The 18,796-nt window shown below is 39.2% G+C and overlaps 1 protein-coding gene across 1 annotated transcript; it reads left to right on the forward strand.

Annotated features, from left to right (window-relative positions):
* Positions 1-1,761: 1,761 nt before the first annotated feature.
* LOC129246201 (protein PTHB1) lies at positions 1,762-14,891 on the forward strand. The gene is made up of 10 exons (XM_054884801.1): positions 1,762-2,209; positions 2,290-2,658; positions 2,725-2,832; positions 2,920-3,053; positions 6,587-7,254; positions 7,322-7,587; positions 7,653-7,878; positions 8,646-8,812; positions 13,877-14,006; positions 14,091-14,891. Exons 1-10 carry the CDS (start codon positions 1,929-1,931, stop codon positions 14,616-14,618), a joined length of 2,877 nt encoding a protein of 958 aa, XP_054740776.1. The 5' UTR covers positions 1,762-1,928; the 3' UTR covers positions 14,619-14,891.
* The last annotated feature ends 3,905 nt before the right edge of the window (positions 14,892-18,796 follow it).

Consider the following 18,796-nt stretch of genomic DNA (forward strand, 5'->3'; position numbering starts at 1 on the left):
AATTGGGGGAAGTCATGCTTCATTATTACCTTTTAAAGAAAAGTGCAGCTGAAACGTGTCGTATATTGATCAATATTTACGGTAATCACGTTCCATCAAATACAACTTGGGAAGAGTGGTTTCGACGCTTACAAAGTTGTAATTTTGACGTGCGTGATAAAATCGCGAATGGGCACCGAAAAAATTTGAAGATACTCAACTACAACAGTCATTGGATGAGGACACATGTCGAACCCTTGACGATATGTCTATGATGTTGACAGCTTAGCCGTCGGTAAACGTTTGCACGTGATGGGAATGGCCCAGAAAGCAGGTAACTGGATGCCATATCAATTGAAGAAGAGGGATATCGAGAGTCGTTTGGTGACGTGTGCGATCAGAAGGGTGTAATCTCTTATGAACTCCTTAAACCATCTGAAACCATCACTGGTTCATCGTAACCGAGTGCGGCTAATGCGTTTGAATCCAGCTCTCAAAGAAAAGTGGCCGAAATGGCACGGCAGACATGACAAACTGATTTTGCTGCATGACAACGACAGGCCATACGTTGTTAAATCGGTCCAGAAATATTTAGAGGGACTAAATTGAGGAAACTTGCCCCACCCGTTGTATTCCCCAGACAATGCACCTTCCGATTACCATCTGTTCCGATCAATGCAGTCAGCTTTTCTTGGAGAGCGGCTCACTTTTTACAAGACCATCGCAAACTGAATCAATGAATGGATGAAGTCGAAAGAACTCGAATTTTTTGTCAGAGGAATCCGTATGTTGCTTGAAAGATGGAGTAAAGTTGTAGCTTCCAACGGCCCATACTTCACATAATATCATGTATTATTTAATTGTTTAAATAATTCGTAACTTTGGCTAAGAAAGGACGTAAACTGATTCACATACCCAATAAATTTATAAATAAATATGAATTGCGCAAAAAACTTCATCAACTTTTTTTCAATTATTCTATACCTTCTGGGAAATAAGAAAATATGCTGCTGTATGTAGACTTAAGCCCTTAACTGTATGACTATGTGCCATGTTTTGAGGTCTCAAAATGAAAAAGTAATGAGTGTCTGGATTCATGAGAAATGCATCAGGATTGGTTGCATTCTATATGCTGCAGTAAGTAAAATGAAAGTGTTAATGAATCGAATAGCTAATAAAATACACCTGCGCTCACATAGTTAAGTCACTCTGAGCCACAAAATTTGTGCAACAATGCCAATGTCGCGCGTTCTGTCAGTAGAATGTGGGAAATCTCAGGCTCATCACTTTTAGCGCAGAATTAAGTTCCACTTCTTCCTTATTTTTGCAGCTCATACAGAACTCGTTATGTTGATATTGGACCTTGGCTTAGTCCATAGTTCCTTAGTATTCCCATGGAAAGCCGTATGTTCATTTCTGACAGACTCAGTGAGTTCCAAGTTTGCTTGTTTATCGAGATCAAAGTACATATTGGAGCTGTGCTGCCGAAGATATTATAAGCATCTTCGACACTTTCAACACATTTCGAGTTAGACGTTCCCAACCTTATGGCTATAATTTGTAGCCTTCAAATCGGCAGGATAATTTTTAAACAGCATGCCGTGTTAGCTTGCAGGTTTTTGAATATCCGCATTCTACCCCGTAATAAGTATAGCTTCTCCGTCCCTCCGGTGCTATGACATGCTCAGCCACACATTCAGCCATATTAGGCGTCATATAATACTTTGTTATTGACTTTGTTAGAGGTGGCCGTGTTAAAACCTGCCTGTGTAAGTTCTAACAGCTGACGTCAGTTTGTCATAGCAACGCACCTGCGACCACGTAAACAAATCAACAAATACATTCTCTACAGGAAGCACTAAAAGCACAGCAAAATTTTCACTTCAATTCCTCTCACGTTTAACCAGCTGAGCCAGTTCACAAAGCGTTATGCAAAGCCGTCGCACGTCATGTCGCTCTTCAACGTTTGCAACTGGTGGCACACCCAGTGCTCCGATTTGGAGGAAAACTACGATGTGGCCAGTTTGTTAGTCGCCCGTTTCGGACTCGAGGATAATGAAAAGGATTATTTGGTGGTGGGTTCACATAGCGGCAACTTAAGCATCTTTTATCCACGCTTTGACCAAAATCGACGTGTAGGCGACGAGAATGCTTTCAGACCGACAGATTTGTTGTTGGAAGTGAATCTCAAAAGGCCAATATTAGGCATATACGCAGGACGGTTCAGTGGGTAAGTTGAAATGTGTTGCAAAATGCTTAAAGATTTGCTACTTTCATGAACTTTTCCGTTTATGAACTGCTTCAAATTAGTGGGCAATTGGCTGATGAGAAACACAATCAACTAGCTGTGCTGCATCCACGTTCCGTGGCAATCTATAAGCTACAGTCTATTGGTGGTGTCGCTGAGCATGGATCCCAGTTGCGTTTGCATTTGCTAGCCGATTATAAATTGGAACGTGGCGCATTGGCGTTAACTAAGGGCGCTTTTGGGCGCGTCAAGGGGCGAGAGTTTTTCTGCATTACTCATTTGGATGGCACATTAACCTTTCACGAACAGGATGGAATTTTATATGAATGCCAATTGCCGGGAAATCGTGCACTACCCGTACCGGTGGTCTATTGTGAGAGAACCGATAGTTTTTTCCGCTTCACAGCAGGTTGGAATTTGGAGTGCTTTACGTATGTAAAATGAATGTAAGGGGGTTTATGGTGTTTAAATCTTATTTCCAAAATCATTTTGAACAGCTATCAGGATCTTTCACACTCTTCACTCAATCGTTCGGAGTTCAAGCCCTCCTGGTCGGTGTGTATTGGCGAAGGTATTGTGGATATTTGTGTGATGCAGACGAAAACGTAAGTATTTTTTATTATATTCTATTTTATATACATTATATTGAATATTATATTTTATATAGAGAAATAATTTTTTTTATTCAAAAGAAACTCAGCTTCGATTATGGTATTAGGCGAACGCAACTTTATTAGGCTAACTGATGATGGATTGGTGGATTTCATACTGAAGCTGGATTATACGCCAAGATGCTTTCATTCGTTTGTCATCGGCTATTACTGGGGTAATATATAAAACATTAATTCATATGTACGTGTGTGTATTAGTGATATATGTATAAGACGTGCCGAAGTGCACTGGCTACTGATAGAGCTACTCAAGTATCAGGCAAGGAAATGAAAGACATGTCCGAGAACTCCTCCCTCAAACAGGACACGACATTTGGGTTTATTAGAATTTGTGTATAGTCGGTATATTTTTCGGTATATTATTGGTTTATCCTCAATATTTGTGGAAGACGGTTTCATTAATGTGGCTGTCTCGGCTCGCTTCGCAGTAGCGCATCCTCTTGATCTAGTGATCTTGTGGATGGTTTTTGGTCTAATCTCATACATGGCTTGCTCGATGTGGCCGAACTGGCGTTTCCAGCGGCATTTCCCAAGATAAAGAAAAAAATGAACCAATGATGCCACCGCAACAAACAGTTACCTTCTGAGAATGCATTGGATCTGCGGGCCTTCCGACCCCCAGATGCATCAGTTTTGCTTGTTAACAAAGGAGCCGAGACGGAAATGCGCTTCGTCAGAAAATATGATGCGTCTTCTTCGATTTCTTTGCACATCCTGATGATTTCTTATAAGTAGAGATTTATGAGAAGCTTTTTCATAACAGAAATACAATTGGAGTTTTGCCCTTGTTTTCCGCAGGGCGACTGCCATTAGAGAAAACCTTTTCTAGGATTTGGTGATTTACATGCCCACAACGGGTTTCAAACCCGGGTGCATCGAATAGCACGCATCCATAAACTCCCCTACGATGGCCGCCAGGCATTTCCTAGTGAATTATAATAATAAATAAATGAGACCAAGCAAAGAGCACTAATATCGATTCTTAATTCTTTGGTGTTATAATAAGTCTACTGCTTTGCAGTAAAAAGATATTTTAAGACTGTAAAGAGCTGCGTCCAATAAATACGTAATTTTCGAAAATATCAACAGGCTTGAAACCAAACGCAGATTCCGAATAGGCAATTATGCGTAAAGTTATTATACTTTCAAATCCAATTTTCTTTAGAGCTGTGGTGTGATTCTTGGAGTTTTTGAGAAAAAAGAAGGCGCGTGAAGTCTGTAGACTAATAGCACTTGACCGGACAGCCTCCTATTTGCGGCTTCTACCATCAAAGAACTTGAGCTTGTGAATATCGTAAGCTCGAAAATGACTTATCGAAATTACAGACGACTAATTTTTTCTTCCCCATATAAATTTTTGAGTAGTGCGGTTGAAGTGACAGTCCTTAGCCAGACTATGCGATCGCTCCTGAACATACCACCGCTTCCAATTTTGATTGAAAGGGAAGCTCGCTCGAGTGCCTTAAGACTAAAAGGTATATCTGAACTTGAAATTGGGGATATGAAAGGACATTTAAAGATCTTAGAAGACTTCCTACATAGTCCCATTCTTCATAGGGATGATATACTATCACCCAAACCAATACTCTTCAGGAACTTCCAAGTTATAATTAATGAACGCACAGACTGGAGAACTAATTCTATCACTTTCAAACCTGGCTCCCAGCTATGGTTTACTGATGGGTCCAAATTGGAAAATGGTAGAACATGGGCAGGAATCAATGGGCCTAAATTCAAAAAATCGATTCCGATGGGACTCCACCCAACAATATTCCAGGCAGAAATACATGCCATTGAAATATGTGTGAGAGAATACCTTAGCAGGAAAATGAGAGGTACTCACATCTACATACTTTCAGATAGCCAAGCGGCTCTAAAAGCCCTTCTATCAACAACTATCATCTCTAAATTGGTAAATGATTGCCTAAACCTTCTCAACACGTTGGGAAACCTCAACATAGTAACACTAGGCTGGATTCCGGGACATGAAGGACGTGAGGGAAATGAAATTGCTGATGACCTTGCAAAACAAGGGGCAAATATGCAACTTACTGGTCCTGAGCCTTTCTGTGGACTTACAAAAGGCCACATTAATGAATTCCTTAGGAAATGGGAAGAAAGAAAATTTGCTGCACACTGGCTAAACTGTGCCGGTCAGCGTCAAGCCAAACTATCAATAACTCCCAACAAAGGAATATCTGACAAGCTTCTCTCACTAAGCAGAGTAGATCTGCGTCTTTTAACAGGATATCTTACAGGTCACTGCAGCTTGAGGTATCATCTAAATAATATTGGTCTATCTGTCCATGTCTGCCGCTTTTGCGAAATGGACATAGAAAGCTCAGAACATGTGCTTTGTGAATGTCCTGCGTTGGGCAGACAGAGACTTCATCACCTTGGTGGTATCGTAGTATCTCCATGCAATCTTTGGAACAACAAACCCAAAATTGTGCAAAAATTTTTAAAAAGGCTAAAACTTTAGGGTTACAAAAATAGGCCTTTACAACTGATCAGCTCTGGTCGCAGTGCGTAATGGCCTTCTAATAATAATAATAATAATGCGGTCGCTCGCCTTTATTTATACTGGGAAAGCAGAACTTATACACAAGTATAAAATGCTCATTTATAACACAAAAAACTATAACCTAAAAATGGATAAAAATAGCTTCACAGTTTTAAATTCACTCTAATTAAAAGTAAGGACACATTTTGACATAATGGGATACTGTTAATAACACATGAGCTAAAAAGTCCCGGACCTAACAAAGAAAACATGTTTTCTTGTTAAAAATTAGCTTTACTCATCAACGTAATTTCCATCAAGAACAATGCAATCAATCCACATTTCAATACCACTTTTGCGATAACTTCTTCATTCTAGAGAAATTTCTTAGCGGCAAACATTTTTTAGGTCTGCAAACAGTCAGTAGTTGCTGGGAACCAAATCAGTTCAATTAATGTAGTTTTGAATCTTTATGATACGCTCTAGTTTTTGGCCAACAGTGAGCAAACGCGTCACCCTCTTTGAACAAAGCTTTTTCATAGTCTAATGCTCATGCAACACAAAGCCAAGACGTTCTTTTGATATCTTTACGATGCCAGCTAACTCACGCAACTTCACTTTTCGATCATTCAAAACGATGTTGTGGATTTTTGTGATGTTTTCTGGTGTTACCGCCTCATTTGGATGCCCATTGCGTTGTGCATCATCGTGGTCTCTACGACCACGTTTTGAAGTCAGCAAATAATCGTTTTATTGTTGTTTCTGATGAAGCGGAGAACCTATAACACCTTTCCAGCCAATGCTTTACTTGATCGGCAATTTTTCCCATCAAAAAGCTGTGTAAAATTAAAACACGAAATTCCTTTTGATCAATTTTTTTGAAAATAAAAAAGTAGTGTCACTCTTAGCACCATAACTCACGAACTAATGAAGAATATCATGAAATTTTAACAGCTTTCTTTTTAAGGTTAGTAGTAACGGAAGAAGAGGTGAATGCAATAAAACTAGGGTCCGGGACTTTTCACCCCATGTGTTAGATACCACTATGAATATTTTACACAGTTTAATTGAAGCGTTGTGGGTCACTTCTGCATTTCATCACTTTTTTTTTGCTTGGACTATGGCACTCATACAACACACAACAGCGATATGTATAACCCACTTTTTCTTTTCATTTTCACTCAGAGCCCGATGCACGCTTAATTACCTCTATCGTCTCCGACTCAGGTAAGCTTTTTATCTACGAGGGTGCTAATATTATTTGGGCTTCTCAGTACAAAGATGATGCTCCGGTGGCGATTCAACGTTCCAATTTAAATGGTTTGGCCGGTGGTATTGTTGCGCTCGGTCCCACGGGTCAACTACGTATAGGCTATCTCGGCTCTGAGCCATTTGTCTTCAAAGTACCGTCTGTTAATATGGAAGATCTCAGTTTTACACAGGCCCACAAGGAGTTACAACAGTTAGAGGAGGAGATTAAAGCAGCTGTCGATATGACAGATTTAGAAGACATAGATAAACGGGCCGCCGAGGATGTACGCATACAATTCACTATCAACTCTGAGATTAGTGAAGATGCGGATGTGCTTCTATTGGATGTGCCTGCTCATGTGGCTGTTAGGGAGCTGCCCACGTGTACGGGTACATTAAAGTTGAGATGTAAGCTGGAGTTGGCTGAGTTGCAGGTCGTTTTCAGCATGGCGGAAGGTGTACGCTGCAGTCAAGATACACTCACCTATGTGGAAATGACAGCAGGACAGGCAGAGACGTTGGAATTGGATTTTTATGTGGATGATCTGTTGCATGTGCACTCGACGCGTGTTGATGTGATTATATCATTCATCAGTAACAAAGTGAGTGGACTGACGAATATTGATTTAAGTAGATTTGATTATCTCTAAAATATTTGGATTTTGTTAGGGTATACCACGCGTATTGCAGCAGTCCGCTTATTTACCGCTTAGCATGTTCTTTAAAGCAAAGCCGCCACAGAAGACTGCTGACATTAAACTGACATACAATATTATATCAAAATCACTTACACCGAAGCTATCCACATTCTTTCCTGAGTTCATAATGCCGGAAAGTGAATCGCAGGCGCTGGGTCTCCTATTGCTTTGTCCTGGTGACGAGAAAAGTGAAGAGGTTGTGACTATAGTTCTGGCAAAGAATTCCAATCGTCTGAGGTTGGTTTATCATCGTACTGCGTTTTAAAACCGTTCAACTATGTTTCCTGCTAACTTTTTTTCAGAATACAATCAGATACGTTGGAGACATTTCCAATGATATTGGAACGCATAATGAAAGTAGCTTTGGAGGATGCGCAAGAAGCCAATGCATCGAGGGAAAAACGCGTTAAAAATGGGATGAATCCTAAAGTGAAAACGATTATGGCCAACCCCGTACTACCAATCCACTCTATTTTGCATAAGATCGATACACATCGTGAAACACAAGATAACATACGCAAGCAAACGGTAGTAGCCTTAGAAAAAAAATACAAACAAGTAGATAGGGGGTTTCAATAGGAGCACAACAATTCTATACTTGAATAAAAACGTACGCTTATCTTTTTATGATCTGGCAAAGTCAAATCGCCATACAAAGTTTAAATTTGTGTGATGGCGAAGTTTGCACATGAATTAATAAAAATTACGGGTATACCCATGCTGTGCATCAGGTACTCATATTCGGGCGAGTTTGCGCTTCAACTTTTTATGTGCGTTTTCAGGCTGTCGTAAAAGTGAAGAAATTTACAGTCGGCAAATGGTTTTTATATGCCTTTGCCAACGCTTACTAAGTAGGGATTGCTTTTGGAAAAAACTTTTCCTATCATTTGATGTATTACGCCTGCAAAGGATTTCGAGTCCGGGGCAGCCGAGTCAACATATTAAGTATTGAATGTCACTGCGCCTGTAAGGCAACGCACCGGTTGAAGTACTCAGGATATTGAGGCCGCACGCGATAAGTTGTTCCGATGACATTCACATAAATTGGGAATCTCACAATCTGCACTGAGGCGAATTTTATATAAAGATCTTGGCCTACTCCCTTAAAAGATGAAGTCAGTTCAATAAGTGAAACCTCTTGATCATTTGGATTCTCAAAACTTCATCGATTGAGTCCTACCAATGATATGTTGTGCCCTATTGAAAAGCCCTTTGCACACACACATCTTTTTCTGGATGTCCTTAAGTTTTCCTTCGTTTGTGGCTACACTTTTTTTCTTCTCTTTTTTCTACAGATTGAATTGGATATGCTATTACAACAATTTAAGACTCTACAGCGCAAACTTCAGGATCACTCTGAGGATGAATCTAAGGAGACATTAGTTATGCAAATTGAGGAAAATTACGATCATCTGATAGCAGAGGGTGATAAATTAATGGAAATAAGAAGGATAGAAAAAATGTAAGTATAACATACGTACTAGGTTGTTCAATTATTTAGTTTTGCGGTTCGATAAGAAAAAAACAATTTTATGCTTTGAAAGACACTTTCTTTCTTTTCTTTTTCTTTTTTTCTTTCTTTCTAATTTAAGAATTCCATCCCAAAGTTAGAATCTGAAATGGTTGCAAAATACGCTTCTACAGCTGTATTGACCTCATCATTTGATGAAAAATGCTTTCCACGCTTGCAATTGTTTAGGTCTGGAAATATGTAGATGGAAGTCGATAGGGGCCAAATCTGGTGAATACGATGGAAGCAACAACAATTCGGACTCCAATTCATGGATTTTAGACATTATCAAAATGCTCTTGTGACACGGTGTATTGTCCTGATGTAAAAGAATTTTTTTCACAAAGGTTCATATGAAGAGTTTACCAACATAACAAAAAAAATTTGGTCTAGTAGCAATCACCTACCTTATCGAACCGCACAACTTATTGAACAAACCTAGTATAATAATTCTCGAAAAAACTTGTTGCGTCGCTAGAGTAGTCCATTTCATCGACTCCCTGAATTGCTTCAACTTTTAAAAACTGAGTTTTCAAAATATAAAGATCTAAGCATTCCCTGCTTTGTTGTTTGAAAAATAAAGGAAATTAGTAACAAATTGTGTTCACTAACAAAATCAACAGTTTCGGAAATAGCGTCAACCCTAGTGTATATAAAAATATTTTAAAATTATTACAATGGTTTAAAATGGAAAGAGGTGTGTATTGAGATACTATTATGCTCTTTGAAAAAAATATCTTATGATGTTACATAACCTCAAATATAAACGAAAATGCTTGAATTTAACTTTTCAAAAATATTCGGAAAATTATACATAGTCCGATTCTTGCTTTCGAAAGAAAATCAAATTTTAAAATTTTTTCGTCCTCGTTTATTTTTTACTAAACACTGTCCTCGAAAAAAAGTCGCTTTTAGCGCAGTATTTGAACGACTATTTCTTAAAACTCAAATATGTATCCAGTTTATATTTTCGGAATACTTCTTTCATTCCGTTCTAATTATATCTTATGTATGAGGGGTGCCTTTTATATGTTGGGACTAGAGAACAAAAACAAATTTTAATCATCGAAAATCACTTTATTGTTTTTCAAAATATTCTCCATGAAGATCTATACACTTTCGCATGCGTTTAAACCAATTGTCGAAGCACTTTTGCCACTCTGAATGAGGTACCTCCAAAACATGCATTCTGAATGCCGCAACCGCTTCATCAGGTGTCGAAAAACGTTGACCTTTCAGTTTGTTTTTTACGTACGGGAATAAAAAGAAGTCATTTGGTGCCAAGTCAGGACTATACGGCGGATGACCCATTAATTCGATGTTTTGGGTGCTCAAAAATGCAGTTGTTTGAGCCGATGTGTGAGAGCTCGCATTGTCCTGGTGAAGAGTGATCCGTCTTTGGCGATTGGTTTTCTTAATTTCTTGGAAGACAACTGGCAAACAAATGGTTGTGTACCACTCAGAATTTACTGTTCTGCGTTGTTCTAGTGGTACGGTTGCGACATGTCCAGTTTTTCCGAAAAAACAGGCGACCATTTGCTTGGAAGTGCTTCGTGCGCGAACAACTTTTGTTTGGCTCATCTTGAAACACCCATACAGTCGACTGCTGTTTACTTTCGGGCTCATACGCGTAAATCCATGATTCATCATCTGTCACGATGTTATAGACGTGTTTCGAAGCCCCGCGATCGTATTTTTTGAGCATTTCCTTCGACCAATCGACACGAGCCTTTTCTTGAGCGATTGACACATTTTGTGGGATCCAACGCGAACAAATTTTTTTGACAGTCAAATGTTTATGCAATATTGAATGTATGCTGGTCCCACTAATGCCTAAGATTGTCTCAATCTCACGATAGGTCACATGACGATCTTGCAATATCAGTTCGCGCACAGCATCAATGGTTCTCGGAACAACAACTGATTTTGGACGACCTTCACGAAATTCGTCTTGGAGTGAACTACGACCACGATTGAATTCACCATACCATCGATAAGCACTGGTCCTTGGTGGAGCTTCATTGCCAAAAAATGAATTAAGTTCATCCATGCAATGTTGCTGAGTTAATCCACGTCGAAAGTTGTAAAAAATAATCGCACGAAAATATTCACGATTTAATTATAATACATTTTTGGGCCGAAATGAATCTTTTAAGTTACTGTAAACAACACAAATAGCGCTGGTATTTCAAAACTTTCTGAGTACGCAAAAACCAAAAAATGTCAAACTTTGCGATACAGCTGTCAGTTGCCAGATTGCAACACCAGGGTTGCCAAATCCAAATATAAAAGGCACCCCTCGTACACCGATTCGATGTCTGGATTAGTGACTACAAATCGCATGTCTTTTTATATGTAGCGAGTCTGCTTTCACCGCACTAGAGCTCACTCGTCCGTACTGCCGTGCGCTGTGATTTTTTTTCTAAAAAAATTATTCCGAAAATTAATTGTTTCGGTGATCGTGATTTATCACTTTCGGTGTGAGTATAATCAGGAAGTAGGTATAATCTATCTACTTATCCTAAATCAATTTGTGGCGGTATCTTCGGATGACGATGGGAGAAACTAAACACATATTTCAACAAATAACCTTTTATCATACCGACACATAAGTCTGGAAGCAAGTCTGATGCCAAATTCTCTCTAGTATACCTAGGTTAGGTTAGGTTGAAGCGGTTATCCCGTGGGACACACTCAGGCTCATAGCCCATTGTGATGCCGCGTGGGGAGCTTGTCCCTAACTCTCTTAAAACCAGTGTGCGCTTTTCAAAAATTGTAGAATATTTCTGATTTCTGCAGAACTGAGATCTTCCAACTCATTAAACATTTTTTTACCTAAAATAGTAAATCTACGTCTGGATAGAGCAGGACAGTGACTTCCTCATTCTCATCTAGACAGCTTGTACAGAAGTCATGTGCTTGCACACCCATCCTTTGGGTGTGTCTACCTATTAGGCAGTGCCTCGTTATTACTGAAATCAGTGTGCTAAGACTGTGGCTTAGCACAGATTCTGTGCGTTTAGCATTGAGAGTCGGCCACAGTTGACAGGCGATTTTGGAGGTGGCTTCATTACGCCATCTTTCGTTTGCTTTCCTTACTATTTCTTCAGGGATGAGTAGCTTACATATTTGTAAGGGTATCCCTATATCATTGTCTATGCACTCATCGGTCATTTTGGTGCCGAGTCTCGCTAGTTCATCGGCTCTACAGTTACCCTCAATGTCACGATGGCCAGGAACCCATGCTAGTTTTAGTTGAAATGACTTAGTCATTTCGTTAAGAGATGTGTGGCAACGCATGGCTACCTTGGAGGTTGTCGACTGTTTTGTGAGGGATTTTATCGACGCTTGGCTATCACTGAAAAAGTAGATATCATTTCCGGATATCGCATCACACCGTATCAGTGTCGTGACTTTCATTATTGCCATCAGTTCAGCCTGAAAGACACTACAGTAGTCGGGGAGCCCAAAACTGAAGGAGGTCCCCAGATGTTCGGAGTATACACCTCCACCCACCTTGCCCTCGAGCTTTGAGCCGTCTGTGCATACATGAATAGACTCGCCTGTCTTACATCCTCCCGTTCCACTCTTCCCTGTAATGGCAAGTATAGGCGGGAGTGCATAGTCCACCAGTCCGGAAAGCCCCAAAGTGCCAGCCAGGATTTTACCGTGACCCGTGTTTGACCACTTACTTAGAGTGTTCAGATTTATTGCTGCACTGCGTGCGTGGAAGGAAGTTTAATGCCGCATATAATGCTTTCGATGATGTGGTTAACATCGCACCGGTTAACAGAACAGATGCTAGTCTTTGAACGTTGTCAAGTTTTTTTGATGTTCACACCCTTCTCAAGGGAATTCCATATTACAATACCATACCACTCCTGTGTAGAGCCAAATTTTGTCTTTACATAATTTGAAACAGGCGATGTCATATTCAACGACTTTTCGAAAGCGTTCAATAGAGTCAAATATAGTATCCTATTTAGGAAGCTGTGTTCAGTTGGTCTTCACCCTAGCTTACCTAGACTTCTATCTGTCAATTCGTTCGTATTAACAATATAAAATCTGATGCCATCAAAGTTACGTCAGGTGTACTTCAAGGTAGCCATCTCAGGCCACTAGTGTTCTTAATCTTTGTTAATGATATTCCAGACGTTTTTGTGATATCCCGTTGTCTGATGTATGCAGATGACTTGAAAATTTATAGTCGTATAGAGGGCTAAGCTTGGTGTGATGATAAGTCCTTATCTCATAATGCCGGTAAATGCCAGCACTTGTCCTGCAGTAGACGCAAAGTTGCGATTGATTTTGATTACAAGTTGGATACTACCACCCTCATAAAAATTTATGTAAAGAAAGACTTGGTGAACATATTTATCTATGCTCGGCTTTATAGTAAAGAATTCAAAGGAGTTCCAGGATCTTTCTACGCTGGAAAATTTGAATTTTTCTCTTGTTAGATCAAACCTTAAATATTGCAGCATTTCCTGGAATCCATTCTATTTGGGTTCGTCTTTTAGAATTGAGAAGGTGCACTAGATTTTCCATTCATGCCCTTCATTGGCCTTGTAGTTTGCGTGCATATAAAAGTAGCATTGTCAACATCAGAAATGCAAAGCAGAATTTCATCGGTAATGTTTATAAGTCACATATCCACGAATCATATCAAATATCACTACTTCCTGCAGCTATTACTTTTTAATTTTCCTACTCGTAGGCTTAGACTCAGCAATATGATCCATTTACCTATTTACAAGACCAATTCGTCGTAAAAGAATTTTGTAAAGATTTTGATATATTTTCTATCTTACCATATTATTTACCATATATTAGATTTAAGCTTGAGTATTAATAATCTATTTGAGTTGTACTTTAAATAAATAAATGAATAAATAAATAAATTCCTAGAATGAGCTTAAACCAGATTTGCGACCTGGTAGCTGATGCCATCAGTTTACCTTGTAAGACAAAGCAATATGTGTACAGCTAATTGGAACTCCTTTTCGTCTCTTATAGCCAACGTTGTGACCTTACTTGCGCGATTTCCACAGCCACTTCACTTATCAGCGCGCTACGCATGGAGGAGAAATTGGTAAATGTTATTTGTGCGGTACTTTGTACTCCGATCGAAGATTGGACGGAATTGGTAAGTTATACAATACTTTAACTCATTACAAATTAACCACTATAGAAATGGTACACCAACTTTACTTACCTACCTATTTTATAGAGTTGGGAGGAGTCAATGTCACCCGGCATCGATATGCTCTATCATTATGGCCCCTTAAATCGAGTCAAGAATAATAGCGAGGGCATAAATGCAATCGAAACAAATGTGACGCATGCAAATTTCGACTATAATCGATTTAGACGTCATATACTCTCCATATTGGAACGCATACAACGTATCGCTGCCACAACGGAGGCGACAACAGAAGAAACGCCCGTGGCTAAGGTAGACGAACGACAGATAGAGAAAGAAGTCGATATCAGTGGTCTCAGTGAGCTGCTTGAGGTGATGCCCAGCGAACAAAAGTCCAATTTTGCCAAATCACGTTTGGTCAGGCGTAGCACATTGGAGGCGGTGGAGGATGATGAAGAAGAAGAGTATGATGAGGAAGATTTGCGTAAAGTTGGCTATAGAAAAGAGTATGGCGGCAAACAACATAAGACGGGCGAAAATTCTGAGTGGGTGAATGAGAATTATGAGTTGCCCTCGTCAGAGGAGTTATTCAGCGATTTGGGCATTTGGTGGTAGAGAGTGGCATGACTTTGTTTGTGTGTGTGTAGCCGTATGTGTTTTAATATTTAGAATCTATAGTAATGTTTATTTTTATTTCGATTATTAATACAGGTATTTGATATGCGACCGAAATTGTTATGACGCTTTCGACAGTAAAATTTTATTATTTTACTTAAACTGCTCACAATTTACGATCATCTGTAGATACAAACAGTGGATGCTTGTTCATTTGCATAATAATTAGTTTATCAAAATTGTTTTTTTCACACTTCTAATGCAAAACGTGTCTTACTGGATGGTTTCTTTTAATAAAAAAAATAATTATTAAAATAATATCACTCTTCCGATAGGTTTTGGAATAGTAGCTCTTCCAAATGGCTACTGGCCCTAAAGTAGCTCATCCTGGCTAGCCAATTTGGCAGAATATTCGCCTATTTCCGCAATAGCGCAAACAATTTTGTGAAAAGTCATTCAAAAGTGACGCCTACATGTTGGTAATGAATAATTCCTAAACGTTGCCGTTTTTTTATGCCGTCTTTGAGATTTGTCAAGTAGGAAGGTGTACCATTTTACGCGATAGATCAACGTATTAAAATTATTGAAACTTATTACGAAAATGATCGATCTTTGAGGGCAACATTTCGCAAAATTCCTGATTTTTTTTTAAGGAAATAATCATCCGAATGAGTCGCCCATTCACAGGTTGGAGGAAAAATGTTAAGAAACTGATTCTGTCGAAGATAGAAAAAGGACTGACAGATCGGCGACCAAAAACAGGACGTTCCGTTGGTAATATTGCAGCTGTAGAGCAAAGTGCAGCTGAATAAACTTAAATTTCGATACCTCGACGTTCGCAACAATTAGGTATTCATTAATCGACGGCGATTTTTTGGGGGATTTTACCGGTAGAGGTGGTAATTTTTCATATATAATTGTTAAGAGCCATTTTTTTCCTTGTTTACTCCTCCCGGGAGCATAGGGCCTCGATAAGATTCTTCCATCGTACAGGGGTCTGTGCTGTTGTTTTTGCACCGTCCTATTCTCGTGATGCTATCTGGTTTTCTCAACGTGTGACCTATAGTTTGATTTGCCTAAAGATGGGTTCCTCATTCGTTAATCTCCACAGTGCGTCGTTACTGATGGTGTTTGGCCGGAATATTCTGCAGATGATGCGGAGGCATTTGTTGACGAAGAATTGTAGCCTCTGTGTGATGGTGTTAGAGACCAGCCATGTTTCGCATCCGTATAACAATACGGACCTCACGCATGAGCCGAATATTCGTAGTTTAGTACGCCTGGAGATTTGCGAACTCCCCCATTGCTTTGTTGTCATCTGCTGCACCACCTGCCGTGATGATGCAGCCGAGGTAGCAGAATCTTTTGACAAATTCCACCGGGCATCCATCAACCAATATCTGCCTTGCGTTATTGTGGTTAACTCTAATAGCCTTGGTCTTGGCTCTCTTCCAGTCCGACAGTGCGTGCCAGCGCGACTAGTCTGGACGCCTTCGCTTGCATGTCAGAGAGTTTGTGAGAGAAGATGTAGATTTCATCGGCGAAGTCCAGGTCCTCAAGATGTCTGGTGAAACTTCATACGATGCCTTTTTCGGGCAGGGTCAGTTAGCTGATGAAGTCATCAAGGACGATGGCGAAGAGAAGGGGCGACAGAGGACAACCTTGCCTTACGCCTGCGTTGGTAGTGAATGGATCGGTGATATCCCTTTTATGAAGCACTTATCTCGGCGGGAACTTCCTTTCTACTCAGTGCCAGCCACATTGCATTTCGTTTGACAGTGTCGAACGCCTTCTTAAAGGCGGGGAGCGCCACTCAACGCGGAAGGTTTGAAAATAAAGGACGGAAAGTTTGAAAACAAAGGAAATTTATGAACGAATGTTGAAAGTCGCTATCAATTAGTGCAAGCCTTGAAGACGATCCACGTCAAGGACCTCTTCGAAAACAACGACAACACCAGAAATCGTAGAAAAAATACAGGATATCGTATTGGAAAATCGTCGAGTGACTGAAAGTGATTTAGTAAAAGCCCTAGGCATCTCATTGGACAGTGTAAGCAATATTTTGACTGAAGTATTGGGTTTCAGAAAGCTGTGTGCACAGTGGGTACCGTATTCGCGAACAATGGAAGAAAACACACATTCGCAAGCGCCTTTCTCAGCAACATTTAGAGCGTTTTCCAAAAGATAAAGAGTATTTTGTGCCCCGATTGATCACTACGGATGAGACTTGGGTCTATCACCGTGATCCTAAATCAAAACAAGAGGCTAAAGAGTAGTGTTATCCTGGATCCTCGGCTCTGAAACGAATTTGTTAGCATCAGTGCTTTGGGACACGAAAGGAATTTTATTTGTGAATTACTTGTAAACTGGCGGAACAATAAATTATGAATATTATTGTAACCTTTTAGATAAGCCGTATCCGGTTTGCAAAAGAAAAAGTTCTTTTTCATCAGGGCAATGCACCGTGTAACAAGAGCATTTTGACATTGGCTAAAATCCACGAATTAAGTTCGAATTGTTGGAGCATCCACTGTATTCACGAAATTTTTTTGAAGCCTAAACAATTTTTAAGACAGTACTGCTGCAGTTTTTTTTTTAATTACTTTATTAAATGTTTCAGAAAAAAACTCTGTTGCCAGGCCCATAAATATGCGAAGGTGTTCTCCGACAGCAATCAAAGAACCATCTTTTATTTACTAGTACATAAAATTACTTTATATTATACTATATTATATAAATGGCATAAGCTTCTACTATGTACATACATAAGTCCTCCCTTGAAAGCTCATCAGTTGAATGAGCTATGATACAACAACTCCTTCAAACCAAATTAATAAAGGAGAAAAAAGCTCGCTTTCGTGCATCAACCCACAAATAAAGTTTGTTTTATTATATTAAGCAAAATTTAATAAATACTTTATTTAAAGCTTATCTCAAAAATGTAAATGTATTCGAATATGTGTAATATATATGTATGTATATATGGATTTTAAGGAAACTGGTAATATATATATTAAGTTACTTTTTATCAGAAGTAAGTAGTTTTCGAAAAAATCAATATGTCCATCGTTTGACTCATCATTTCAGCAGCAGCTATTTTGATTGATTCACGTTACTTAAGGTCAAAAAGTGTATTATTAGGTAGAACGCATCAATGCGTTTATTGAACTTTAAAATTCCGTATCAGAATTTCGTTGTCAACGGCTTTAGGCATTCTTAATTTTGTTCGTACACTTAAATTTTGTTTGTTAACTTTTCTTAAATATATTATATTTAGAGATATACGATTTTTTTTATTTTACCAGCTTTAGGTGATCTCGAAATTAACATTCACCAAGGAGGGGCAGAAATGAAACGCTCAAACCCAAATGCCGAGAGATGATCTGAACGTCACTTTAAACGTCACATCTCCCGATTGTCGCTTAAGATTTTAGACTACTCCATAGGCTGAAAAATGGTTTTATGGTTTTCTGCGGAAAATTATGAAGTAATGACAACCAATGAAGCGCGTAAAGGTCAAAATAAAGATTTTAATAATTCAAAATTATTTTTTTATTTAGTAAAAAAGTAACTCAAAAACAAAATTGGATGATTAATTTTACAAAATAATGAAGGTATCATCATCATCAGCTAGCTGTAGCTTTGTTCTCGATTCGTTTACATGCATCTCAATCTGCGATAACAGTTCTCTAGTTTCTAACACCCATTGTCCTTAGGTCCATTAGAATTTGTTCAAACCATGTCAGTTTTGGACGTCCTCGTGCTTTAGGCGCTAAGGGGTTGTATGACACGATTGATTTCTGATTTCTCATGCGCGTAATACTTGTATGACCAAACCACCGCAGTCTTTGGGTATTCACGTATATCACGAAGTCCTCACCATAACATAGTGCAGCATTTCTTCATTGTAGCGCATCCGGTAGATACCATCTTGCAGTCGTTGCGGAGCAAACACTCTTCGCAGTACTTTTCGCGCCAATACTCTTAGACACAATTCATCTTTAGAGATCATTGCCCGCCTGCAAAAACTGGTCGTATTATTCGCTGGCACAGCGGTAGTTTTCAATCTCTCGTAAGAAGTTTAGATTTTAATAGCATGGTATGAGCAAAATATGCTCTATTTCCTGCCGCAATCTACGGTCTCGAAGCGGTAGGTGCCAATTACTAATTCTTCTGGC

Source organism: Anastrepha obliqua, chromosome 4, assembly GCF_027943255.1.
Source record: "Anastrepha obliqua isolate idAnaObli1 chromosome 4, idAnaObli1_1.0, whole genome shotgun sequence".
Classification (NCBI taxonomy): Eukaryota; Metazoa; Arthropoda; class Insecta; order Diptera; family Tephritidae; genus Anastrepha; species Anastrepha obliqua.

Coding starts and splice junctions, on each gene's coding strand:
- LOC129246201 (XM_054884801.1), top strand. CDS start 1,929: ATGTCGCTCTTCAACGTTTGCAACTGGTGGCACACCCAGTGCTCCGAT. Junction 7,588..7,652: donor AAGAATTCCAATCGTCTGAG/GTTGGTTTATCA, acceptor ACTTTTTTTCAG/AATACAATCAGATACGTTGG. Junction 7,879..8,645: donor ATAACATACGCAAGCAAACG/GTAGTAGCCTTA, acceptor TTTTTTCTACAG/ATTGAATTGGATATGCTATT.